The sequence below is a fragment of the Prionailurus viverrinus genome, chromosome B3 (genome assembly GCF_022837055.1).
Source record: "Prionailurus viverrinus isolate Anna chromosome B3, UM_Priviv_1.0, whole genome shotgun sequence".
Classification (NCBI taxonomy): Eukaryota; Metazoa; Chordata; class Mammalia; order Carnivora; family Felidae; genus Prionailurus; species Prionailurus viverrinus.
Window position 1 is genome coordinate 132,389,598 of NC_062566.1, and position 22,166 is coordinate 132,411,763.

Below are 22,166 nucleotides of genomic sequence, written 5' to 3' on the forward strand. Positions count from 1 at the left end.
CGTGGGGGGACACAGAAGGGAGATCACTCAAGGCAGTGTCCAGGCACTATGGGTGCCGAGGCCTGGCAGAGGGGAGGCAAGCTGGCCATGGCGCCCAGCTGGCTTCTTTTCTCATCCCCCACCGTGACGTTTGTCACCATCGGGCTGTGAACACACATACGGGCTCTGAAAATCTCTGTGTGTATTCCCATGATCCAGGCATGCTTATTACGTTTGTTTTTTGAAGTTTGGCATAAAAATGAAACCGCAAGTTCTCATAAAGAACACGCGAGCCCCTGAGACTATATCCTGTTTCAAAGGTTAAGGGCAACCCTCCAGGCAGAAGTCAGTGGCACTGAAGCTAGCATCACCTGGAACTCCACGGAACAAGTGCCCAGGCACCAGATCTTCCTCCGCCCTGCTCTTTGAGGGCAGCTTCAGAACGACCTCAGACCCTTTGGACCCTTCTGTGTTTCTGGGCAGGGACTGTACTTCCCTGGGCTGGGCTCACTTCCAGGCCGCGAGCCCACGTGAGCAGAATATCTGCCAGCCTGTAAGGTCGCCATCAGAGCGCCCCTCTCTTTGCAGCAGGGCATCGCCCTTCTAGGAATCCCTTTTCGGAATGTTGTTCTCCCTGTGTCAGAGTCTGGAAGGGAGGACGTTTGTTTTTAAATTAGGAGGTGTAGGGTGGGGATGGAAGGAGCAACACAGAAAAATTCCTAGTTGCTTCTAGTTTTTTTTTCTTTTTAAATTGTTTAACTTTTTTAAAATGTGTTTTTGAGAGAGAGAGAGAGCACAAATGGGGGAGGGGAGAGAGAGGGAGACACAGAATCTGAAGCAGGCTCCAGGCTCCGAGCTGTCAGCACAGAACCCGATGGCACGGCTCAAACCCATGAACCGTGAGATCATGACCTGAGCTGAAGTGGGACACTTCACCGACTGAGCCACCCAGGCACTTTTCTGGAAGTGCCATGTTTTAGGGAAACCTCCCAGTCTCAGGCAAACTGGGAGGGTTGGTCTTCTCAGCTGAGTCAAGGATCAGGATGGCTGAGTGCGGGGGAGGAGAGACAAGGTTGGTACCTTAGAGTCCCCATCAATGCCAGTCTTGGGTATTATGACGAAACCATATGGAAATGAAGCAGGTCCCCCCCGGCCCTCAAAGAAGGGTCACACCCCACACTCAGCCCACTCTCTCCTTCCCATGCCCCCCACTGCCCAGGACCAGGCCCCTGCCACAAAAGACAGCTGATAATCATCTGTATAAGTGTATTTTTATTGAAAATAAAAAAGGCATGGTACTTTCTTCCTCATAAGTAGCATCCAGTCTGCCCCCCCCCCCCCCCCCCCCGCCCCAGTGCTGCCGGTCCTGCTCCCTGCGTGGTCTCAGCACAAAATCCACATTAGTGGCTCGCTGGTGGACAAGACGGCACCACTTGTACATTTGTCCGTTGAGACAGAATGAGAGACAAGAGCCCTCTCCCCGTATGCACCCGGCACATTGCGAGGAAGGCAGATCTCAGGATATTTACATTCATGCATTAGATACTACCTGGGCTGTTTAAGTCAGACTGTGTACAGATTCAGAGAGTGCAGTAATTTCATATAGATATAGATATCTCTTTAAATATATATATATAACTATATATAATATAGATGTCTATATTTTTATAGCTATTAGTCTTTCTTCCAAAACTTGCTTTAGAAGCTTCTAAATAACACCTAAAAACTCTGGGAGATCCTATATGCCATTCTAAGTCGGGCTCAACTGGGAGACAGTTAAAAAATATCCATTTGAGAAAATGCAGAGAAGAAATGTGCATTTCTCGACCTCAAAGTTTGGGCTAGCCTGAAGATTGGTCTGCGTTTAGGGGCTGCAGATACGTTCCTTAAACAAAAGTTCCGATTTCAAAGACCAGGTTGGTGTGGTTTTACAGATGCTTCTTGTCACTTAAGCGAAAAATCCAGTGAGGCCTCCTTGCGGCACACAGGACGGTATCCACATGGCCAGTTCTAGGTTTGTGGGGTTGAAGTCTCGTGTGACTTCGTTTTTAAAAACTGGGTTCTTCTCTTGGTTTGCACTAGCCGAGAGAGGAGACTTTACAAACCCGGTGTGGGGGGAATTTATGCGCAAATGTTAGCTTTTCGTGGAGCCCCAGCCGTGTCCCTAGAGCGAGGTGGATGCCAAGGGTGGACAGTTGGGAAACCCTGCCTGCGGCCGGAGGGTTAGGCCAACTGTAAAACCTCCTAGGTTTCAGCCAGGGTGAGGGAAGGTGGGAGTTGTGGGGTCGTGCAAAGCTGGGCTGTGCCCTGCCTCCCTTGAGGTCTCCCCAGGCTGGATGCCCATCACGTCATGACCCCTTAGTCAGGGCCTTCCCCTCTGACCGAAGGCGTCTTCCCATCACTTCTGAGCCCAAGGTGCCGTGTGCATAGAGCTGGGGTCCCGCCCGAGTGTCTGTTCAGGGAACACGCAGGGGACTCGGTGGCAGGCTACAGGCAGTAAGGGAAAGAGCCTTGCTGCAGACCCACATCCCCTGGCCCTTTGTCACCAGCTCGAGGCAGTGACAAAGGCCACTGGTGGCACCGTGCCATCCCAAGGTAGGCAGGGAAAGCAGAACACAAATCCAAACCAAACACAGGTCCTCACGCAGAAGGAAAACCGAAAGGAAGAACAGAGCCCTTTCTGGGAGGGTATGGGCCTGGGCCTGTCCTCAGCCTGTTCGTGCTGACCTGCGGGGAGGACCCGGGTGAGGGTCACAGCGAACTCACTTCTCCCCTCTGCTCTCCGAAACACAATGGAACACAGCTCCATGGGCAAAGGGATTCCCAACCCAGGGTGGATTTCCAAGGTTCAGCCCAAACGGGGATTTGTTTACTGTCTTGTCAGGCTTACCTGGATGGCAAAGTCTCACCGTGGCCCAAATACCCTTCAGAGAACCACACTGGTGGTCTGGAAAGTGGACGGAGTCCACCTAGCTCAGTTCCTACACAGAGAGAGCGGAACCGTTAAATGTGTCCACTTCCTTCTGAGCAAGTGTATGGGAGGTGAGGGAACCACGGGGTCAGGAGTGTTCTCCCAATCCGGGCGATGCCAGACCACAGGCCTCTGTCCCCACAGGCCTAGTGATGTGCCCACAGGTTGGGTGGCCACCTGGGAAACAGGCCAGGGGACCAAGATTACCAGGCCCGGAGGGTCCTTTCCCTCCCTCCCTCCCTCCCTCCCCTTCCTTCCCTTCGTCCACCAACCCCTCTGGACGGTTCAGCATTTTTAGAACACAAGACATTCGAAGGGGGCCTCTGGGAGAACACCACCTCCTTCCGCATGAAGAGAGGCTGGGGACTCTCTGGAGAGGGTCTGAGTACCTGGGAAGGGCCTTAGGGGGTCATCGGGGAGACCCAGCGCCAGGCCGGGTCAGCCTAACCCAAAGTGCTGGGCTTGGCATGAGTGGTGGCCTCTCCGGATGAAGGCAGGGCGTGGCTCACATGGAGGCATCAGTTCCTACGAGGATCAGGGGTGGAAATGAGTCTGCGAGTGGGTAGAGGGGGCTCTGTCCTTCCCGGGTCCTTGGCGTGGCGTTCAGTGACTTGTTTTGCCCCTGGAAGGTCAGACACTAGCTCTGGGTGTAAAAGAGCCCCTCTGCTCAGTCAGGAGGGGACCTTGCAGGCTGGGCTCACAGCCCACCGTGGCAGGGCTCAGAAGTCAAGAGCCAGGCGCCTGGGGTGTGGGAGGGAACAGGAAGAAAGGAGGCAGGCCCTGAAGACTAAAGACAAGTCGCCGATGGGGTGACAGACAGATGTGTGGGAAGCACCTTTGGAAGGGGACATCTCATGGCTGTGCTGATGGCTTCTGCTGGGACGCATGGTGAATGGAGAGCAGTCTTCCTGGGGAGGAGGAGAGGTTTTCTGGCAGGCAAGTGACTCCTGGATCACCTTTCTCTTGGCTAAGGTAGGATGCCCCCCTACCCCAGCAGACAGACGGACTCCCTGCCTTTATCAGAGTGCAGCTGGGAGACAGTAAATCAAATCCAAGATGGAGAAGAGACGTGAAGAGTGGGTGTGGCGGTGCGGCCCCAGCTGCTGCACGCAGGCGAGCTGGCCCGCGAGCTGACCAGGGGCAGGCTGGGAACGGGATGGTTTCTCCCTGGGAAATCCTGGACAAGCCCAGAGTCAGCTCGTGTCCTCCTGCTTTCCCGTGTCCACTAATGCCACCAATGTGCCCCTCTGGCCAGCGAGTCCGGGGTCTGCAGACTCACACCACAGCGCTGTTCACGTCCACCCCTTTGTTGCTCTGCGAGGAGGTCATGGGATACTCAGCAACACTGGTGCCATTCTCCTCTTTTCTCAGTGGTTTCCTGGGAGGGGAGGCAGGGACATCCGTTAATGACCAATGGCAGGGGTAGGTGCATCATGTCCTTCCAGGCAGGCCACCAGACTCGGTTCTGGGTTAGTATCCTTGGGCTGCTGGTCCTTGTGGGGGCCAATCAGGAGCTGGAGGTGGTCTTAATGAGGGGGACCACACAGTGTGTCGTACACACCAGGACACAATTGAGAGTGAGAGAGGAGAGCTGTTAATAATGAAGTGGGGACAACAGCTGTTCATAATGAATTGGGACTGTTTGGGACAAACAAGAGTGGAGAACCTGTGTAAGACGTACAGTCAGGCTTTGGTTGATCTCTGATTATGAGCAAGCAGTTGTGAAGATGAATACCTGGGGGTGCAGAGTTGAGGCGCCAGAGGTTGGATTTTGCAGCCTTGCCTCTGTGTGGTCAGAGGTACATGGGAGGATGGCGGTGATGGTGACGCCTGGTGGTGGCCATGGTGGCTTGGGGCGGTGGGAAGAGTAATGGAGGTGGAAATGGTGGTAGAGTTGGCGGTGGAAGTGATGGTGGTGGTGGTTATGGTTGTGTCAATGGCAGCGGTTATGGTAATGGCGGTGGTGATGCTGATGGTTATGGTTGTGTCAATGGCAGCAGTGATGTAATGGCGAGTGTCCCAACTAAGTGCATACTAGTGGTTCTCAAGCACTTAATGTCAGGCCATGTGAAGACCATTCCAGAGGCCATTTGACCCCAAGAGCCATTTCTCCCATACATACAAGGCTCAGGAAGGCTGGCTGGGAGGCTTTGAGAAGGCTCTTGCTCACTCGCAGAGGTTCTGAATTCGCAGCACTACTTTCTGGCCTGGCTCCAATCTGACCTCCTCTCCTGGCTGGTTCAGGAGGCCTCCAGGCCCCTGGCGACAGCCTCTGGATCTAGGCCACACATGCTGTGGAGCCCAGTCCCATATCACAATACTGCTGTCTCTCGGGTGAATCTGAGGCCCATGGGGCCGTAGCTCAGTCACCTCTGTCCCCAGGAACGCTGGGGCTGAGCCTGACCTGGCCTTTGTTGTGTATTGTCTCCATTGAATGTCTAAGGCCATCTCTGAAAACCTGGTGATTGATTGCTTCTGCCTTCTCCAACGTCCCTGGAGCCTCTAGGAACCCAGCCTGAGGACTGGTACTTGGAGCCTAGTCTGCTGCCTATGGAATAAAGTCTGAGGTGAATTAGTTTAGGGGAGGCAGGGTCTGCAAGGTGGTTATCGGTAGTTTCATGGGTGGGATTATCAGGCCCGCTCAGAGACAACACCCTGAGATCAAATCTAGTAACTTCCCTTCCCTTTTTTTCTTGCTGAAGAAAATAGCTCACAAACCACAGAGAGAAACCCAAGTTCACTGACTCTGGGTGTCAGGCTCAGCCATGGTGGCTTCTAGAAGTGTGAGATGCAAACCAGCACTTCCTCCCCTGGCGCATTACGCTTTGGACAAAGCACTCTCAGCTACAGATGTTCCTGGCCCCTCTCACGATGGTCCCCTGAAGAAGCTAGGCCTGGGGTTAAGAGATCCATTATGTGGGGAAACTGAGGCTTAGGGATAGCTGTGACTTGCCCATGGGCTCCCAGCTGGTTGGTGCTGCGGCCTGGACCGCCACCTGCTTCCGCCATATCCTGGTCCAGACAACTTTCCCTTAAGTCAGCATTCCCAGCAGGGCACTATCTCCGCAAACAGGCTCTATGGTCCCATCAGCTTGGAAAGGTCTCCCACCTCCCTCCTCCTGGGGAGTTCCAAAAGTTCTCGAGAGTCCTCCAAGAAGCCCGTCTCATTTTGCTTTAACCCAGCATATCCCAAGAGCCCCGCTTAATTTAGATGCTCCAGACAGTTTCTGGAACCCCGAGGTGTGTAGAGGTCAGACGAGTGTCCTTGTTTGTGATGGGCTTGTGGAAGTATGGTTTCTGAGCCAACCTCTGTCCCTGGGCCTTTTCTCCCTCAGTCTCTTTCATGTCTCCCCTGTGCCCACTCCTTCCCAGGGGCTTCAAGTGGCTCTGACTCTGCTGGGTGGGCGTCATTTCTGACTCTGAGCGTGCATGGCCCGGAAACTCGGGTGGAGGGTATATTTTCTTACAGTGAGATCCTGTGTTGCTCTCGCCATGAGGCCACCGGTGGGCTTAAGTGAGATTCCTACATTCATCATCAATATATGAGGACGGGGGAGAGGGACATCAGGATCGGGATTCCAGAAAATATTAACAGGCAAAAATCTCTGAGCCCAAACCCACACTGCTTCACGGCTTTTCTCCCTAATAAATATTCAATCTTGGGCTAGTCTGAAAAATCAACTGAAATGGGTCCAGGTCAGGGGAGATGAGGCTGAATGAAGGGCCTTCAGGAGTGGATAATGGAGAGGTGCGTCTGGAACTCCCATGGAAATGGGCAAAGCATGGAGGGCACAGAGTTCCCACCTTTTCAGGGTGAGGGTAGGAAATCTGCAGGACTTCTTCTGCCAGGAGAAGAGGTGAAATTTCTTAAAGCCAGGCTGCTGGCTAGGACACCCCTTTGCGTTCCTGGGGCCTTGGAGGGAAATGTTGGCCCAGAGGGCCTGGCAGGAAGCAAGCCTGGCCAGAGGGACACTGAGGACAAGGCCAGGAGACAGCCCCAGGGCCTTCTCAATGGCCCCAGCCAGCTTCCCACCAAAGACCAGCTTTGTCCCAGGACAAAGGGAGTCTGGATAGGGGCTCCACCCAGCAAAGTAGCACCCGGTGGCTGGCCCAGCGCCCCCTACAGGAACATTCCAGGAGCCTGGGCATGGCAAGGGGAGGGGTTAGTGTCCCAAAGGTTCTCCTGAGAAGTGGGCTCGGTCTGCTCCCCTCCTCTACTAGAGCTAAGCCCCCAACCGATCTACTCCCTGGACTGCTGCCCCAGCCCCCTCCCAAAGCCTGTCTGGGAGTCACAGAAGCCCAGTGGAATCTGGAGTTTTACCTACAACAGGAGATGGCTCTACCTCCCCCCTCCCCCCACCACCCTTCCACTAAAGGGCACTGCAGGGTGACGCTGCCCAAGTGCTGAGATGTCATGCCTCAGTGAACCCAGGCCCCACCACTTCCAGCCATGTGACCTTGGGCAAGCCACTTAACCTCTCTGTGCCTCAGTTTCCTGGTCTATAAAATGGGCACAATAACGGTGTCCATTTCATAGGTTTGTTGGGAGGATTAGATACGTTAATGCAGGTCGAGCACTTAGATGAGCATCTGGCATACAGCAAGTGCTCCATAAGTGTTTGTTAGCTCTCAGCACTGCTGTTGGAAAGGTGTCAGCGGGGAGCTGTCCTGTTGGCCGGCAACGGCCAGCACTCTCCAGTCTGCACAGACTTCCTACCTAATGGATGCCCGTGGGGCTCAGGAAAGGCCAGAGAGGCTCACCGGGACCCAGCATGGCTCTGCAGCGCTGTGAGCCAGCCAGGGCTGGTCCCGCTAAACCAAAGTAAGGCATGTGCACCCTGGTGTGGGAAGAGATGGCCTCGGACGACTCCCTACAAGGCCTGGTTCCTAAAACCAAGAGAAAGGGAGGTGAGATTTCCTTGGCCATGTCCGGGATTCCTGCCTGTCGGAGGGTGGGCTCTCCACCCCGAGACTCCTTCCCCCCTCGCCCCCATCCTGGCAAACAGCAGGCACTCCTCGTTCTTTACACCGGGCGCTGTGCTGACAGTTCCGGGGGGCTCGGGCCACGAGCCATGGCCTCCGCAGGAGCCGCCTCCGCCCGCACGCCGGGCCAGGCAGGAAGGGCCAGGACAGGAAAGGCCAGGACCCAGCTGACCCTCTTGGGCCCTGCTGACAATGTTATGACAGGTCCCACCCTAAGAAGGGAGGGCTGCCTGGCTCGCTTCTGGTCTCACGCACCCCGCGGAAGGGGCTGCTCTCAGTCAAGTGTAGCAGTTTCAGACTCCCTTCTTCCGAAGGCATCGTCCCCGAAACACACACACACAAACACACCCATACGCAAACACAGCCCACCCCACCCATATACACACACACCACACCCATACACGCACACACACACGCACGTCCATACATACCCCTTCACAAACACACACCCCCTTCCACAATGAGATGCCTTTGTGGCCTGCAGACTTCTCCAAACCTGGGTGAAGAAGCCAAAAAGAGCCCTTCCGAGCCACCAAGGAAGTCGTCGACCAGGAGAAACAGCGGCCTCCTTTCCAGCCCAGCACACTTTTCCCTACCACCTGGGTGAAGGGGAGTCAGGGACGCAGCCCATCGGCACCCTCACGCTCCAGCTGGCCCCGCTGTTTGACCATCTCCCTAGGGCTTCCTTGTTCAGCCACCTCCGGCTGAGCAAGTCGAAGGCTGGCGTCTGTGAGTCTCCCAGGCTTCAACTCGCCCCTGGGACCCAGCCAGCAGGGCGAGGCATCTGGATCTCATTCTGCATGCCGTGGGGAGCCATTGGAGGACTCCTTACGCCGGTCTATACCCTCACCCTGCCTTGCGACCTCCAACCAGCATGTCTAGAAAGGTGACTAGAGGGATACAGCTTCCTGGTGACAAAAGGGCCCCCGAGAAGCAGGGACCTACCCACTGGCACCGAGAGTGCCCACAATCTGCCTGCCTTTCTGTCAATGACTGGCCGGTAGCGCCATGTGGTCCCCCTACAAAAAGCAGCTCATTCCTGCTGCCCACCTCCTCCCGCCAGGACAGGATTTCATCACCCATCACAGCAGGTGGGTCCCTTCTGGGGGCATGGCGGGGGGGGGGGGGGTGGTAAGAAATGAGCCCAAATAAATGTCTCAGCCCAAGGCAGGTGGGGACACATATTGCCTCCACCCTTTCTGGGCCCAATCTTCTTTTGGAGGAAGGGTTGTGGAGGTGATAATAATGAGATACTGCGGCATAGGGGACTCAGAAGAAGCCTGTGTGTTGACCCCACCAGTGGGGAACAGCGAGCCCTGGACCACCTGGAGGATGGCAGTGGCCCCGGAGTGAGAAGACTGAGTCTCGGGCCTGCAACAAAGCACAAGCACCAGCTCCCTGAATCCAGCCGAGGTCCCGAAGGAGGTCAGATGGTCTCGGAGCAGCAAAGGTCACGTATCCCATGCTCAGCACTCGGCCAAAGGCGGTCCCTCCTCGGAGCGCACTGGCTTTGACTTGACTCATGGTATAGCCAGACGTGCTGCTCTTGATTCCCAGCCGGAGAGGCTGGATTTGGCCCCTGGGGGTGGTGTTGCTACAAGAACATACGGGGGCAGCAGGGAGAAGTGACAGATGGAAATGGCTGGGTCTCAAGTGCCCAATCATTGGCACTGGGCCCTACATGGCCCAAGAGGTTTTGGCGCACGAGGTAGCCCCAGTCTCGAGACCCCAGGAATCCAAAGTGCACTCAAGGTGAATATCTCCCAGAAGTTCATGCGAGATGAGGCCGGATGAAGACGTCCCACTCCTGGGGCGCCCGGGTGGCTCAGTCTGTTGAGCGTCCGACTTCGGCTCAGGTCATGATCTCACAGCTGGTGAGTCCAGCCCCGCTTCGGGCTCTGTGCTGACAGCTCGGAGCCTGGAGCCTGCTTCTTCTGCTTCTGTGTCTCCCTCTCTCTCTGCCCCTAACCCACTTGCATTCTGTCTCTGTCTCTCTCAAAAAGAAATAAACATTAAAAAAAAAAAAAAAAAGACGTCCCACTCCTGTCCCCGGTCCCTGGGCCCCACGTATCTTGTCTTCCTCCTGCCCAGCCCTGCCCTTGATTCTGCAGGTCGGCAGAAGCCAGGGAGAGAGGGCTGGGCTGGTGGTGTGTGTGCTGGGGAGGAAGGGGAGGGGGCTCCTCTGAGAGTGTTATGCCTGGGGCGGGGGGGGGGGGGGGGGGGGGAGGGGGCGGGGAGGCTGGGCCACTCTGGACGTGGGGAGGGGGCTGCTGAATCACCGCACATGTACTCCAGCTTGAGTACAGCGAGGGGCTCAAGACACGAGGGTCAGAGGAAGGGGAGCACAGCTGGCAGAGAGGGTCACCCAAACTGGTGAAGGGGAGGGGCCTGGCACTTAAAATCGGGCGCATGTTATGTACTCTAAAGCAGATCCTCCTCCACTTACCCAGAGACAGAGAAAAAAACAAAACAGAACTGAGTTTACTGAAATTCTAAGTAGAGTTTGCTCATTTGAAAGGTAGAATCTGACAAGTCTATGTAAACAAGCCTCCATTCAAGCCGTAGAAAGTCATGGAATAGTTACTACGTGCCAGGTGCACTGGGGACAGGGATGAGGAAGACGTGACCGCTTTCCACCTCTGATGCGTGTGCAAGGGTGGGCGTGTGTGTGCACACAGCCCCTCACACACGCGGGGGCACAAGCACGTGTAAACACCAACATTATGGGGCGCCTGGGTAGCTCAGTCGGTTAAGGGTCTGACTTCGGCTCAAGTCATGATCTCTCGGTCTGTGAGTTTGAGCCCCGCGTCGGGCTCCGTGCTGACAGCTCAGAGCCTGGAGCCTCTTTGGATTCTGTGACTCCCTCTCTCTCTCTGCCCCTCCCCTGCTCACACTCTTTCTCTCTCAAAATTAAAAGAAACGAAACATTTAAAAAAAGACACCACCGTTAACCTACCCAGAGCAGAAAGCAGAAACATGAATCAAGGGGAGCTACAACTCCGGGGCGTGGGCAGGAAAGAAGGGTCTAGGCCAGGCCAGGATGCTGGTCAGAGGAGGTGGTTTTAGAGCTGGGGCCTGAGTGAGGAGCAGGAGGGGCTCAGCCGTCAGAGAGGAGGGGCTAGAAACGTCTGCGACCTGAGCGGCTCTCTTCCCCAGCCAGGCCTCAGTTTCCTCCTGACCTTGGAGGCTCACTCTGGCTCAGACACCACAGGAAACTCATTCCCACCCCTCGGTGGCACGCCACAGCCCCAGGCCACCAGGCCTGCTCTACTTGCCACACGTTCCGTAAGAACCAACCCTTCTCGGCAACCCCCCCAAGCTCCAAAGAGAATGTCAATGTTAAAAAGAAAATTAATTTCACTGGCTGATTTGCTGTGGAGTCTATGATTCAGGAAAGGTCCTGAAAAAATTCCACCGTGGCGTCAGGCTGGAGAGAGAAACGGAGGATGGGAGAGGGAGAGAACTGAGTGTAGCCAAGTTCCCAGGGAGCAACCATCCTCCTGGAGAGGACAGAGCCTCCAGGCGAACATGGAACTGAGGGACAGATCACCTGATGTATTAGCCCACACTGAGAGGAGGCGCTTTCACTCCAAGGCAGCAAACACATCAGAGTACAAGAAATGAGTCAGCGGCAGACAATATGTGTATCGTGCTAAGGCAGACACTTGTCACTGATCGCCCCCCTGGGAGACACCTGTAGGCAGGGGACGGGGAAAGGGGCAGTGTTTTGCACGTCTGTGGGTGCTGTGTTAGGAGGCTGAGACTTGCATCTTCCAGACTGGAAAGTCAACAGATAGTGTGTGAAATTGAACAAGAAGTCTCACAGCAGTATGTACTATCACTTAGAATATGGGGACAGGGGCGCCTGGGTGGCTCAGCCAGTTAAGCATCTGACTCTTGATTTTGGCTCAGGCCATGACCTCATGGTTCATGGGGTTGAGCCCCACATAGGGCTCTGCCCTACAGGGTGGAGCCTGCTTGGGATTCTCTCTCTCTCCCTCTCTCTCTGCCCCTCCCCTGCTCTCTCTTCCTCTCAATAAATAAACAAACACGAAGAAGAAGAAGAAGAAGAAGAAGAAGAAGAAGAAGAAGAGGAGGAGGAAGAAGAAGAATATGGAGAGAAAATACCAGAAGAAGAGCTGACACCCAGAAATGGTTGCCTCTCAAGAATGTGACTTGGGGGAGAAAACAGGGGGGGCAGTCAGGGACTGCTGTTTTTCTTAACAGACTTGTGGCACATTTGACATTAAAAAATTTTTTTTTTTAATGCTTATTCACTTTTGAGAGAGACAGACAGACAGACAGCATGAGCAGGGGAGGGGCAGAGAGAGAGGGAGACACAGAATCAAAGCAGGCTCCAGGCTCTGAGCTGTCAGCACAGAGCCTGACACAGGGCTTGAACTCACAAACTGTGAGATCATGGCCTAAGTCGAAGTCGGATGCTTTACCAACTGAACCACCCAGGTGCTCCCCACATTTGATATTTTAAGCTTTGTGCACGCATTACCTTGATAAAAATAAAAATTAAAAGGTGGTAGTGGATGTACAAAGCCCTAACTTTATTTTTTTTTTAATGTTTATTCATTTTTGAAAGATAGAGACAGAGACAGTGCAGAGCGGAGGAGGGGCAGAGACAGAGAGAGACACAGAATCGAAGTAGGCTCCAGGCTCCGAGCTGTCAGCACAGAGCCCGACATGGGTGTCGAACCCACGAACCTGAGCCGAAGTCAGATGCTTAACCAACTGAGCCACCCAGGCGCCCTCCTAACAGTACTTCCTAACCATAAAGCCCCATCGGGAAGCGGGCACAGTGCTCCTGACTCGGAGTTAGGGGAGCAACCCCTCTCCCACCCCCTTCTCTCTCTCTCCATTACTCTCAGGCTTCTCCCCTCCTTCATAGCACTCATTAAAAGCACCTCAGGTATTAACTTGTAGGTGTGTGTGTGTGTATTCAATCCATTTCCTCCACTGGTGAGGGGGCTTGGACTCATGGTGTAGACCTCTACATCCCTGGAGCCTAGTCGAGTCCTCAACACATAGTAGGTACTCAGTCAATATTTGTGGACCAAGCCGATGAGCACCAGAGTCATAACGTGTGTGCTCAGGCTCACTCCAGCCCATGCGTGCCTGAGCTCACTCCCAGCGAGCAGTGTGCGCCCTAGTTGTCTGTGATTAATGGTCTGCAGGATGAGCCAAACTGTTCTGCAGTCCCTTGATCGGTCTTTCAGCCAGTACCTTGTAAATTAGAAGGAAACGGCTGTCTAGTGGCTTAATGGCAAATCGGCGGCGGAAGGTGAAGGACCCGCGCCACGGATGGCCCCAGGAGGAAAGGTGCTCTGCGTGTGCCTGGGGTATGGGGGTGGCTCCAGGCGAGGGGCTTGGAGAGGGTGGGCATCATCTCTCTGCCACACACGGTGTTCCCTGCAGGAAGGGTGTGGCTGCCAGAGAAGCTACAAATGCCACTCTAGGAGGGTGGCGTCACTCTTAAGAGTCCACAGGCCTGTGAGCTCCCTCGCCCTGGCCTGGCCGGGGTCTGAGGCCTGGCCCTCCTACCTGGGCAGTGGGCACGTTGTGCCCTGGAGCTTTGTCTAGATGACTCTCACTGATCACTGCTCGTTTGAGGTTCCTACCCCACCCTGGGCCGACAGCTTCTTCTGTTATTTCTGCTTACAGCATTATTTCACTTTATAGTCCCTTCATTTATTATCATCATTATTATTTTAATTTTTATTTTTGAGAGAGAGAGACTGAGCGTGAGCAGGGAAGAGCAGAGAGAGAGAGACAGGGAGACACAGACTCCGAAGCAGGCTCCAGGCTCTGGGCTGTCAGCACAGAGCCAGACGCGGGGCTCAAGCTCACGAGCCGTCACATCATGACCTGAGCTGAAGTCGCATGCTTAACCAACTGAGCCACCCAGGCGCCCCTTGGTAGTCCTTTCAGATACTCCTCTCTTCCCTCAGATACTCCTCTCTTCCCTTCAGATACTCTTCTCTGATTGTCATACGTGGTCCTTCCGAGGGTGGTCTGATCAATACCCTCTCCTCCCCACAGAAGGAGGTGTCTGCATTGAGGGCAGGGACTGTGCCTGAAGCACCCACCCCACGACGGGAGGCCCTGTGCCAAGCTCGCACGGCCCTGCCGCCTGGCCTAGCCCTTGGCAAGCATTTCCATCAGCATTCATACCTCTGAGACATGGAATGCCCTCGGGGCAATCCTCTTTGTCATCTAGGGATGGAAACAAAGGCTCAGAAGCTGGACAGAGACTTAGAGGACCCTCATTTTATAGGTAAGAGAGACAGGCCCAGGGAAGACAGCGACCTCACTGAGCTGTGCTGAGGCTGGGAATGGGGCTCAGAGGTCTGGACTCCCAGTCCCAGGTTCTTTTAACAACCCCAGGCTGTCCGATGTCATGTGCACGCCAGGCCCAGGGCGGGGTGGTGGGGAGGAGGCCTGGGGGGGGGCACAAGTGTATAGACCACCCAAGGGGTCTGGGGCTCAATCATCCTGCAGCTATGAATAAAGCTGCTCACAGCCAGCTCACGGCAGTGAGGCCACCGAAATGCAAGCTGTGTGGGCTCCCATGCTGGGGACCCGCAGAGTTTGGGGTCACTGGCAGGGGACCTGGAGGGCACTGCATGTGCTGGTCCCACCGTGAGCAACTCCCCTTCTCAGCATCTTGGTCTGGTTAACACCCGCCCCCCCCCACTTCCAAGAAACCTCTCAGGGCCCCAGGTCTGGGTGAGATGCCCCTCCTCGGGCTCCTCGCCTGGGAGACCCCACTCTCAAGCACCATTTCACCCAGCACAGAGTTGGGACCTCAGGTGCATCTGTGGAGTCACAGGACGAAGTCTGATTCACTAAGTCTATGTGTAGGAAGTGCTGATTAGACCTCCCACTTCCCCCCAAGGTCGAGCCCAGTGGGGGCACCTCAGGGTGCTGCTTCTGCACCTGCTCCTGTCTCCTCCCATCCCTGCAGAGGCCTGTGGACCCTGCGGCCTGCACCCCAGATGCCAAGCCAAGCTGGCATCTCCAGAACCACCTTCCTACCCCAGCTGATTCTAGAACCATCCTCCCAGCAATCTGACTCCCAAAGGCTGTGTTGGGCCATTCACAAAGATCTCTCAGAAATCCTCCCCTAGGGACTCCAGGCTGTGAGCGTTAAAAAAAGAGCCGGGTTCATCACTGGTTTTTCCTTTTAATGGTTTTACAGTGACATGAAATGCTTTTGTTTCCTGAGAGAAAAGGCATGTTTCCAATGAATTATTAACCAAAAGGAATTGGCCGTGAGCAAGAAATCCTCCATTGACTCTGGAGAAAAATGCAGACAGACAGCTGGCTTGCACGATGCTATCTCTTACAGCCCCCGGCAGAGGTCAGCTCGGTCAGCAGTGGGGGCCGTTTGCTCTCCTCCATGGCTGTAACATGGGCTGCCTCCTTCTCCCTCCCCCAAAGGGTTAAGCCTCTCCCACGGAGTCCTTCCAGGCCAGTTCTGGAAGTGCTGGCCTCTATTTCTGTCTCCACTTGACTGTGAACGGAGCCCCCTCCTGTCACTGACTGTCCATCCTTGTGTGCCAGATGCCCTTTATGGATTACGAGGTCTGGAGGGGCAGAGGGCTGGGTCTTCACCCCAAGTCCCAGGGCTTGCCCAGAAGAGGATGGATGCAGATCACGGTGCGGATGCACACGGGACAGGGACTGTGCTGGTGTCTTTACTGCCCCCACTCACCCATTCCCTCCTCTCTCCCTGCTCTGCGCCCTGGGGGCTGATGCCTACCAGTGCCGGTCCTGGCCTCTCCTGTTCCTTGGGTGTGGCTAATGAGAGGCACGCTCAGGAGACCAGGGAGTGTGGAGAAAATCTGGGGTGTTTCTCCTCTTCCTTTCCTGTTTTGGGGCTCATCTCCAGCTGTTCCAAGCATAGATCCTGGTAAGCGGCCCCTCTTGTGAGTCTTGGGCTCTCCAGTTCCCTAGTCCCTGTGGCACAATTTCCTCCCCTTGTCCTGGTCCTAGGGGGGCTGACCACCCCCACTGCTACTAGTCCTGGAGTGCTTCACCAGCACCATTGGCTCCCTGAACTCACCACACCCATGAAGGAGCCCCACCCACACACCTGGAAGGGAGCCCCGCCCACATTCCCTGGAAAGAAGCCCCGCCCACACTCCTGGAAGGGAGCCCCGCCCACACTCCTGGAAGGGAGCCCTGCCCACATTCCCTGGAAAGGAGCCCAGCAGATACTCCCAGAGGGAAGCCCAGCCTACGCCCCTGGAGGGGAGACCCGCCCACATCCTGGAGGGGAGCCCGGCCCACACCTTGGAGGAATCCCCGCCTACAACCCCTGGAAGGAGCCCCGCCCACACGCCCGGAAGGGATACCCTGAGCCGTGTGGCTTGAGTTCTGTGTCTCTCCAGGCACAGTATTGAGTGTGCAAGTATTCAGCTAAGAACAGATCTTAGCTGTTCCCAAGAACTCAGAGCCTGTGGGAGGGGACAGAGGGCAGACACGAGGCCCCCTCAGGCTGCTCTGAGGGGAGGTGAGGAGGCGCCCCCACACGCCTTCCTGGGAGACCCCTAGCTCCACTGAAACAAAGCCTAGCAGCCACAGCTGCCGACACTGCCACAGTCAGCTCTTAATGTCAGTTAGTTCTCCTGATGCCGCCCTCTTGCCCTCCTGACGTTGGAGCAGACAGCGTGTTTTTTGAGAAGAGGTTTGGGGCAGCGGAGGAGGGACGTCCTCCAGGGGACTAGTGCCCACCCCCAGGCAGTCTACTGGTGGATGGCGTGCTCGTCCTCGCAAACATCCAGCAGCCTCATCGCCACCAGCCATGGTCAGGGCTGGGCTTTGGAGTCCTGTGGTTCTGGGTTCCAATTCTGAGTCCATTGCTCCCTGGTTATGCCATCCGGGGCAGCCCCCTTTACCCCTGCGAATCTCAGTTTCCTCGCCTATAAAACGCAGCAGATTGGAAAAAGGTGTGGCAAGGATGAACTGAGGGAATGCTGGTGAGGCCATGAGCCCCCGGCTGTGGAAGAGACACTGGATGACAGCTACTCTTTGTGACTGGTCATCGCTTTGGACGGGACCTCACAACATGAGAGCAGGGAGCAGAAGGGGCTCCTGGCTGGGAGGCAGATCCCTGGGGCTTGGCCTGTCCACGTGGACTTCCTGGACCCGGCCCCCTGTCCTGCCTCTCCCACCAGGCCACTGGGACGCGCGCAGGCTGTTGCCTGAAAACAGCCCTTCACCCTCCGTGCCCGACCATGCATTCGTTTTAAGACTTTGAACTTGATATTTTACTCTTTCTGCTTTTCAATTATTAAAGCAAATCACATAGAACAACGGATTAAAAGGCTATGGTGAAATATTTCAGGTTTTACAATTGTTCTTAATATAGATCCCCTAACTTTGGGCCTTCGGGAATTTCCAAAACCTTTTTTAAAAATTTATGGGGCACCTGGGTGGCTCAGTGGGTTAAGGGTCCGACTCTTGGTCTTGGCTCCGGTCTTGATCTCATAATTTCATGGGTTCGAGCCCCACATTAGGCTCTGTGCTGACAGTTTGGAGCCTGATTGGAATTCTCTCTCTCTCTCCCTCTCTCTCTCTGCCCCTCCCCCGCTCACAGTCTCTCTCTCTCTCTCTCTCTCAAAATAAATTTTAAAACTTAAAAAAAAAAAAAAGAAATCTCTGTACAATGCCTCGGACACCTGGGCATTTTGCAACATTTTTGTTTGTCTTTTAAACTCTATCTTCCCGCAAGGTCCTTGGGGGCTGGGGGTTGCATTTTGTTTGGAGCCTGGAGGCTCTAGCTGGAGCTGCTGTGCTGTATCTCCAGGGGGTACCGTCCACAGAATGGCCTATTCTACCATACTTAGGACCCTCAATACTCCTCAGACCCAACAATAGCCACACTCTGCGGCAGGACCCCAATTTGACAAGGGTATGGTGACTGGTAATCGCTTTGGAAGGGCAAAGTGAGTTGGTAGTCACAGAAATGACAGCGAGTATTACTGAAAGAGAGTTTGCCGTTTGGATCATTTACGACTCCCCGGGAACACTCCTCGTCATCCTCCAAAACCCAGCTTCGGTGTCACATTCGCTGAAAACCTTCTCTGAGGCATCTCAACCTCTCTCTTCCCCCCAGAGAAGCATGGCTCCTCTGTCACCCTTCTTCCTCTGTCTGGAATTACCGCGACAAGGGACGCCGGGGCAGTACTCGGTGAGCACTTACTATATGCCGCGCACTGCAGAGTAAACGTGTCGCGCGTACTGTTTACAGAAGCACGTCACCATTCCTCACAACAGTATTAGGTTGGCACGCTGTCCCCCCGTTTTACAAATAGGGAAACTGAGGGCCAAAGAGGTTAAAGTGATTTCTTCCTGGTCACACCGTTTGAACTGGTATCTGAGTTTCGATCTGACTCCGAAACCCAGTTCCTGCTCCAAAGCAGCATGGCGCCTCCCTCAGCCACCCTGCAAGGATCATTTCCAAACTCTACTCCTAGGCGCCCTGAGTGAGCTCCCAACGGCAGGGCCTGTGACTTCCAGATAGGGTCACTACACACACACACACACACACACACACACACACACACGCTACACTGGGCCTGACAAGGGGCGCTCATTCAGTGTTTGCTGAAGGAAGATGGGCATTCATCATATATTCTGCTTATTAAATGCTTGACAATTCTTATAGTTTAAAAAAAAGCATGATGGGGCTGGGCCGAGCAGCCCCCGGCCCAGGTGGCGCCCCCTTGGGGCTCAGAGCTGGGTAAACACTCACCTTTTGATGGCTTTGTAGCAAATGATGACAAGCACAGTGAGAAACACCAGGGAGGCACAGCATACCGCGATGACGATCACCAGCCCCGACCACCAGCTTTCCTCAGCGGGGCACGAGGTAGAGTTGGGGGCTGAAAAACACAGGCACAGGCTGAGTGTCCTCTGGATGAGCGGGTGCCGGCCGTGTCACAGGTGGACGGGGGTGGTGACACCACGGTGGCCGCACCACCCTTCATTCACCGGAATGACCTGTCCTGCCGTCCCTGCCCCCACCCCGGCGGCAGGTGACATCATGGCTGGCCCCCCGCCAGGCGGGTGCTCCAAGCAGGGGTTAAGCGCTGAGCCCCGGGCCATCCATCCTCCCCTGGCATGAGCTAACTGACGGCAGGGTCAGGTTTAATTTCCCATGAAAAATAACAGAGCATCTCATTCTCTCAGTTGAGGCATTAAATCCGCTTGCTCTGAGGGTGGGGGTGGGGAGCAGGGCTCACAGGGCACATGGCGGGAGGAGGCCCGTCGATGTCAGTTTGGTAAGCTGGTTTCTTCTAAGAGGCAGGCTGTCTCCCCTCTTGGATTTGGCCCATGAGGTGAGCACCTACAGCTGTCTCAATCTGCACGGGCGGCCAAAATTTGGAAAAGTCTGTCACTGACAAAGCATCTGACTCTGGCTGCCATGGGGCCCCTCTGTCGTTACTCAATCCATGGGGTCCTCGGGGGTGATCCTGTCCTCCCTCTTGGCACCAGCTGTGTGCGGCGGACCGCAGCACTGGTGTAGACGAGGCTCACGGCAAAGCTGGTTCGCTCTTCTGAGGAAAGCAGAGACATCACACAGCCTCATCCTGGAGGCTCTGACAGGTTCAGAGACGATTGGAAAGAAGTGCCCCAAATTGCAAAAGAGAAGGGAGAGGGAGAGAGGGAGGGAAAGAGGGAAGCTGGTGAGGGTGGGAGGGAGGGACATATGGATGGACAGATATATGGACACTACTAGCTTTGGGCAGGTCTTCGAGACCTGTGACTAAATGTAAAGGGAATCAAGACACTGCCCTAGATCTGTGTCTACTTAATAACAGATACCTTCAGGGGTGTAACACTACATGGGGAATAAAGTGAATAACTTCCCAAAGGATACCATGGATGGCTTTGTCACCATCATCACCATTATTACTGATGCTGTCATAATCATCAAGGTGTAATTTACATACAGTGACTCTTACCCATCTGATGCGTGTGGTCTGATTGGCTTTGACAAATGAGTTAGCCAGCGTAAGCCACACCTCTATTGTGACGCAGAATTTTCCCATCACTGCACAAAGTTTCCTGTGCCTCCTTCTAGTCAATCCCTGCCCTGCAGGCAACCACTATTCTGCTTTCTAAATTTTTTTTAATCTTGATTTTTGAAAGAGAGAGAGAGAGAGAGACACAGAGTGTGAGTGGGGGAGGGGCAGAGAGAGAGAGAGAGAGAGAGAGAGAGAGGGAGACACAGAATTGGAAACAGGCTCCAGGCTCTGAGCTGTCAGCACAGAGCCCGATGCGGTGCTCGAACCCACAAACTGTGAGATCATGACCTGAGCCGAAGTCGGACATTTAACCGGCTAAGCCACCCAGGTGCCCGGACCACTATTCTGCTTTCTAAAATCATAGATTAGATTTGCTTGTTCTTGAAAGTCACAAAATGGATCCTGCAGTGTGTGTGTGTGTGTGTGTGTGTGTGTGTGTGTGTGTGTGTGTGTTTGCTCCCTTTATTTAGCAAATTTTTTTGAGATTCATCCACATTGTTGCAAATTTCAGTAGTCCCTTCTCTTTGATGGCTGAGGGATAGTCTGCTATAGGAATAAACCACAATCTGTTTATCTGTTCACCTGCTGTGGACTCCTAGGCTCTTTCCAGGTTTGGGCTGGAAAATAAAGTTGCTATAATCACTTGCATATATGATATAGACATGTTTTCGGGTTTTCCTTGGATAAATATGTGGGAGTGGGCTCGCTGGGTCCTATGGTGCGTGCGAGTAACTTTATAAGGAGCTGCCACTCTTGTTTTCCAAAGTGCTTTTACTCTTGAACCAGGAGAGAGGAACAAGCGACGAGGGGTTACAGGTTCCTGAATTGTTATCAGATTGTGGCATTGCTGCCGCTGGGTGGGGAGATGCAGAAAGCCGTTACGTGCTTCACAGGGAGCAGGTGCTAAACCCTTTAACAAATTGCAAGGTCCCCAGAGGTGGGGCTCAGCTCATCACACAACCAAGCAGGTTCAGAAATGCTTCCTGAGAAATGCCCGGGACCAGGATGTCACTGAGTCACATGGCTGCCCTCAGCCAGGGTGAGATCTGGCCTTTAGAAACCCCAACACTGAAAAGATATACAATATGGAACTCAACATAGGAATAAACTCTAAGATAAGGGAAAGGAAATCCAATGGAATTCTCGTTTTCCCATGATGAATCCCTTCAGTGCTGCTCTTTTTGGTGAGGTACCAAACACAAAATCCTTCCCCCGACTCAGTTCCTCATTTTGGGGTGTCCTTGAGTCTTCCCCAGGGTGACTCAGCACAGATCAAGGCCGGGTCTTCCCTACATGGTCACTGCAGGACACTCAGAAATGCGGCCAGATACATTGAGTCCCAACCCCAAAGGGCTTGCCTCCTTGTTGTCACTGCAAAGAGAAGCAATTTTGGTTTCTGCCAATTCCACTTCAGGCTGTAACACCTCCGGGCAAGTCCCAAGGGCCATGCCTACAGCCCAAGGGGACGCTCACACCTGCCCACCAATGGCCCACAGGTGGCTGGGGCACACATCCCCAGAATGTGTTCTCAGCTGGGGGCAGCCCCCCTCCAGAGGGCACTCGGAAATACGGGGAGGGAGGCTGACGATGATTGCCACAATAACTGAGCCAAAGAGCTACAGAGGTTAACAACAATGACCTGGAAATTCCTACAAGGTAGAATTGTCCCTCCAAAAATGCCACCAGGGCCTTTGCTGAGAAAAATCCATCCACTGGAAACAGAAGAGTTGATTCCAAACCTCATTTGCAATTTGAGAGTTAATTTCACAGCACCTCTTTTGATGCTCCTCACATTCGTTGGTAATGAGGTGGGGATTTCCTTCTTGCTTATGTTTTTCAAACACAGTTGATACAGAAAACAGGGAGACTCGAGGGGGTCCTTATGGGGAGGGCCCTCTATATCCTTCAGCAGGGCATGTGGGGAAACTATTCAAGGCAAAAAGCTAACAGATATGAAAAAGAGGGAGGTATTTTGTGAATCCAGTCCAAAGCATACATCTTGGATTTTGCCAAGAAAACAGCTCTTGTGTTCAAAGAATGCATCCCTATTTATCCCTGCCCCAGTCATTCTTTTTGCATTAGAAAGGATCAGGAACTCTCAGAGCTGGATCATTTCCGCAAAGGGAGAAATACTGACCCTCAGGATCAAGAAGCAGCTTTCCCAGGGGCCAGGGTCAGGACACCAG

General features: G+C 54.2%; 1 protein-coding gene across 3 annotated transcripts in view; it reads right to left on the minus strand.

The window, feature by feature from the left end:
• Positions 1–1,334: 1,334 nt before the first annotated feature.
• The window catches only part of PRIMA1 (proline rich membrane anchor 1), a 61,337-nt gene continuing 40,505 nt past the window's right edge, over positions 1,335–22,166 (minus strand). For 2 of the 3 annotated variants that reach the window (XM_047864685.1, XM_047864683.1), the window contains exons 4-5: positions 18,705–18,834; positions 1,335–4,328 (exon numbers count right to left, since the gene is read on the minus strand). In XM_047864685.1, the coding sequence (XP_047720641.1) occupies positions 4,226–4,328; positions 18,705–18,834 (233 nt within the window). In that variant the 3' untranslated portion in view covers positions 1,335–4,225. Of the gene's footprint in view, positions 4,329–16,671; positions 16,870–18,704; positions 18,835–22,166 lie in introns of those variants that run through there. The other variant, XM_047864686.1, reaches the window with a different exon arrangement.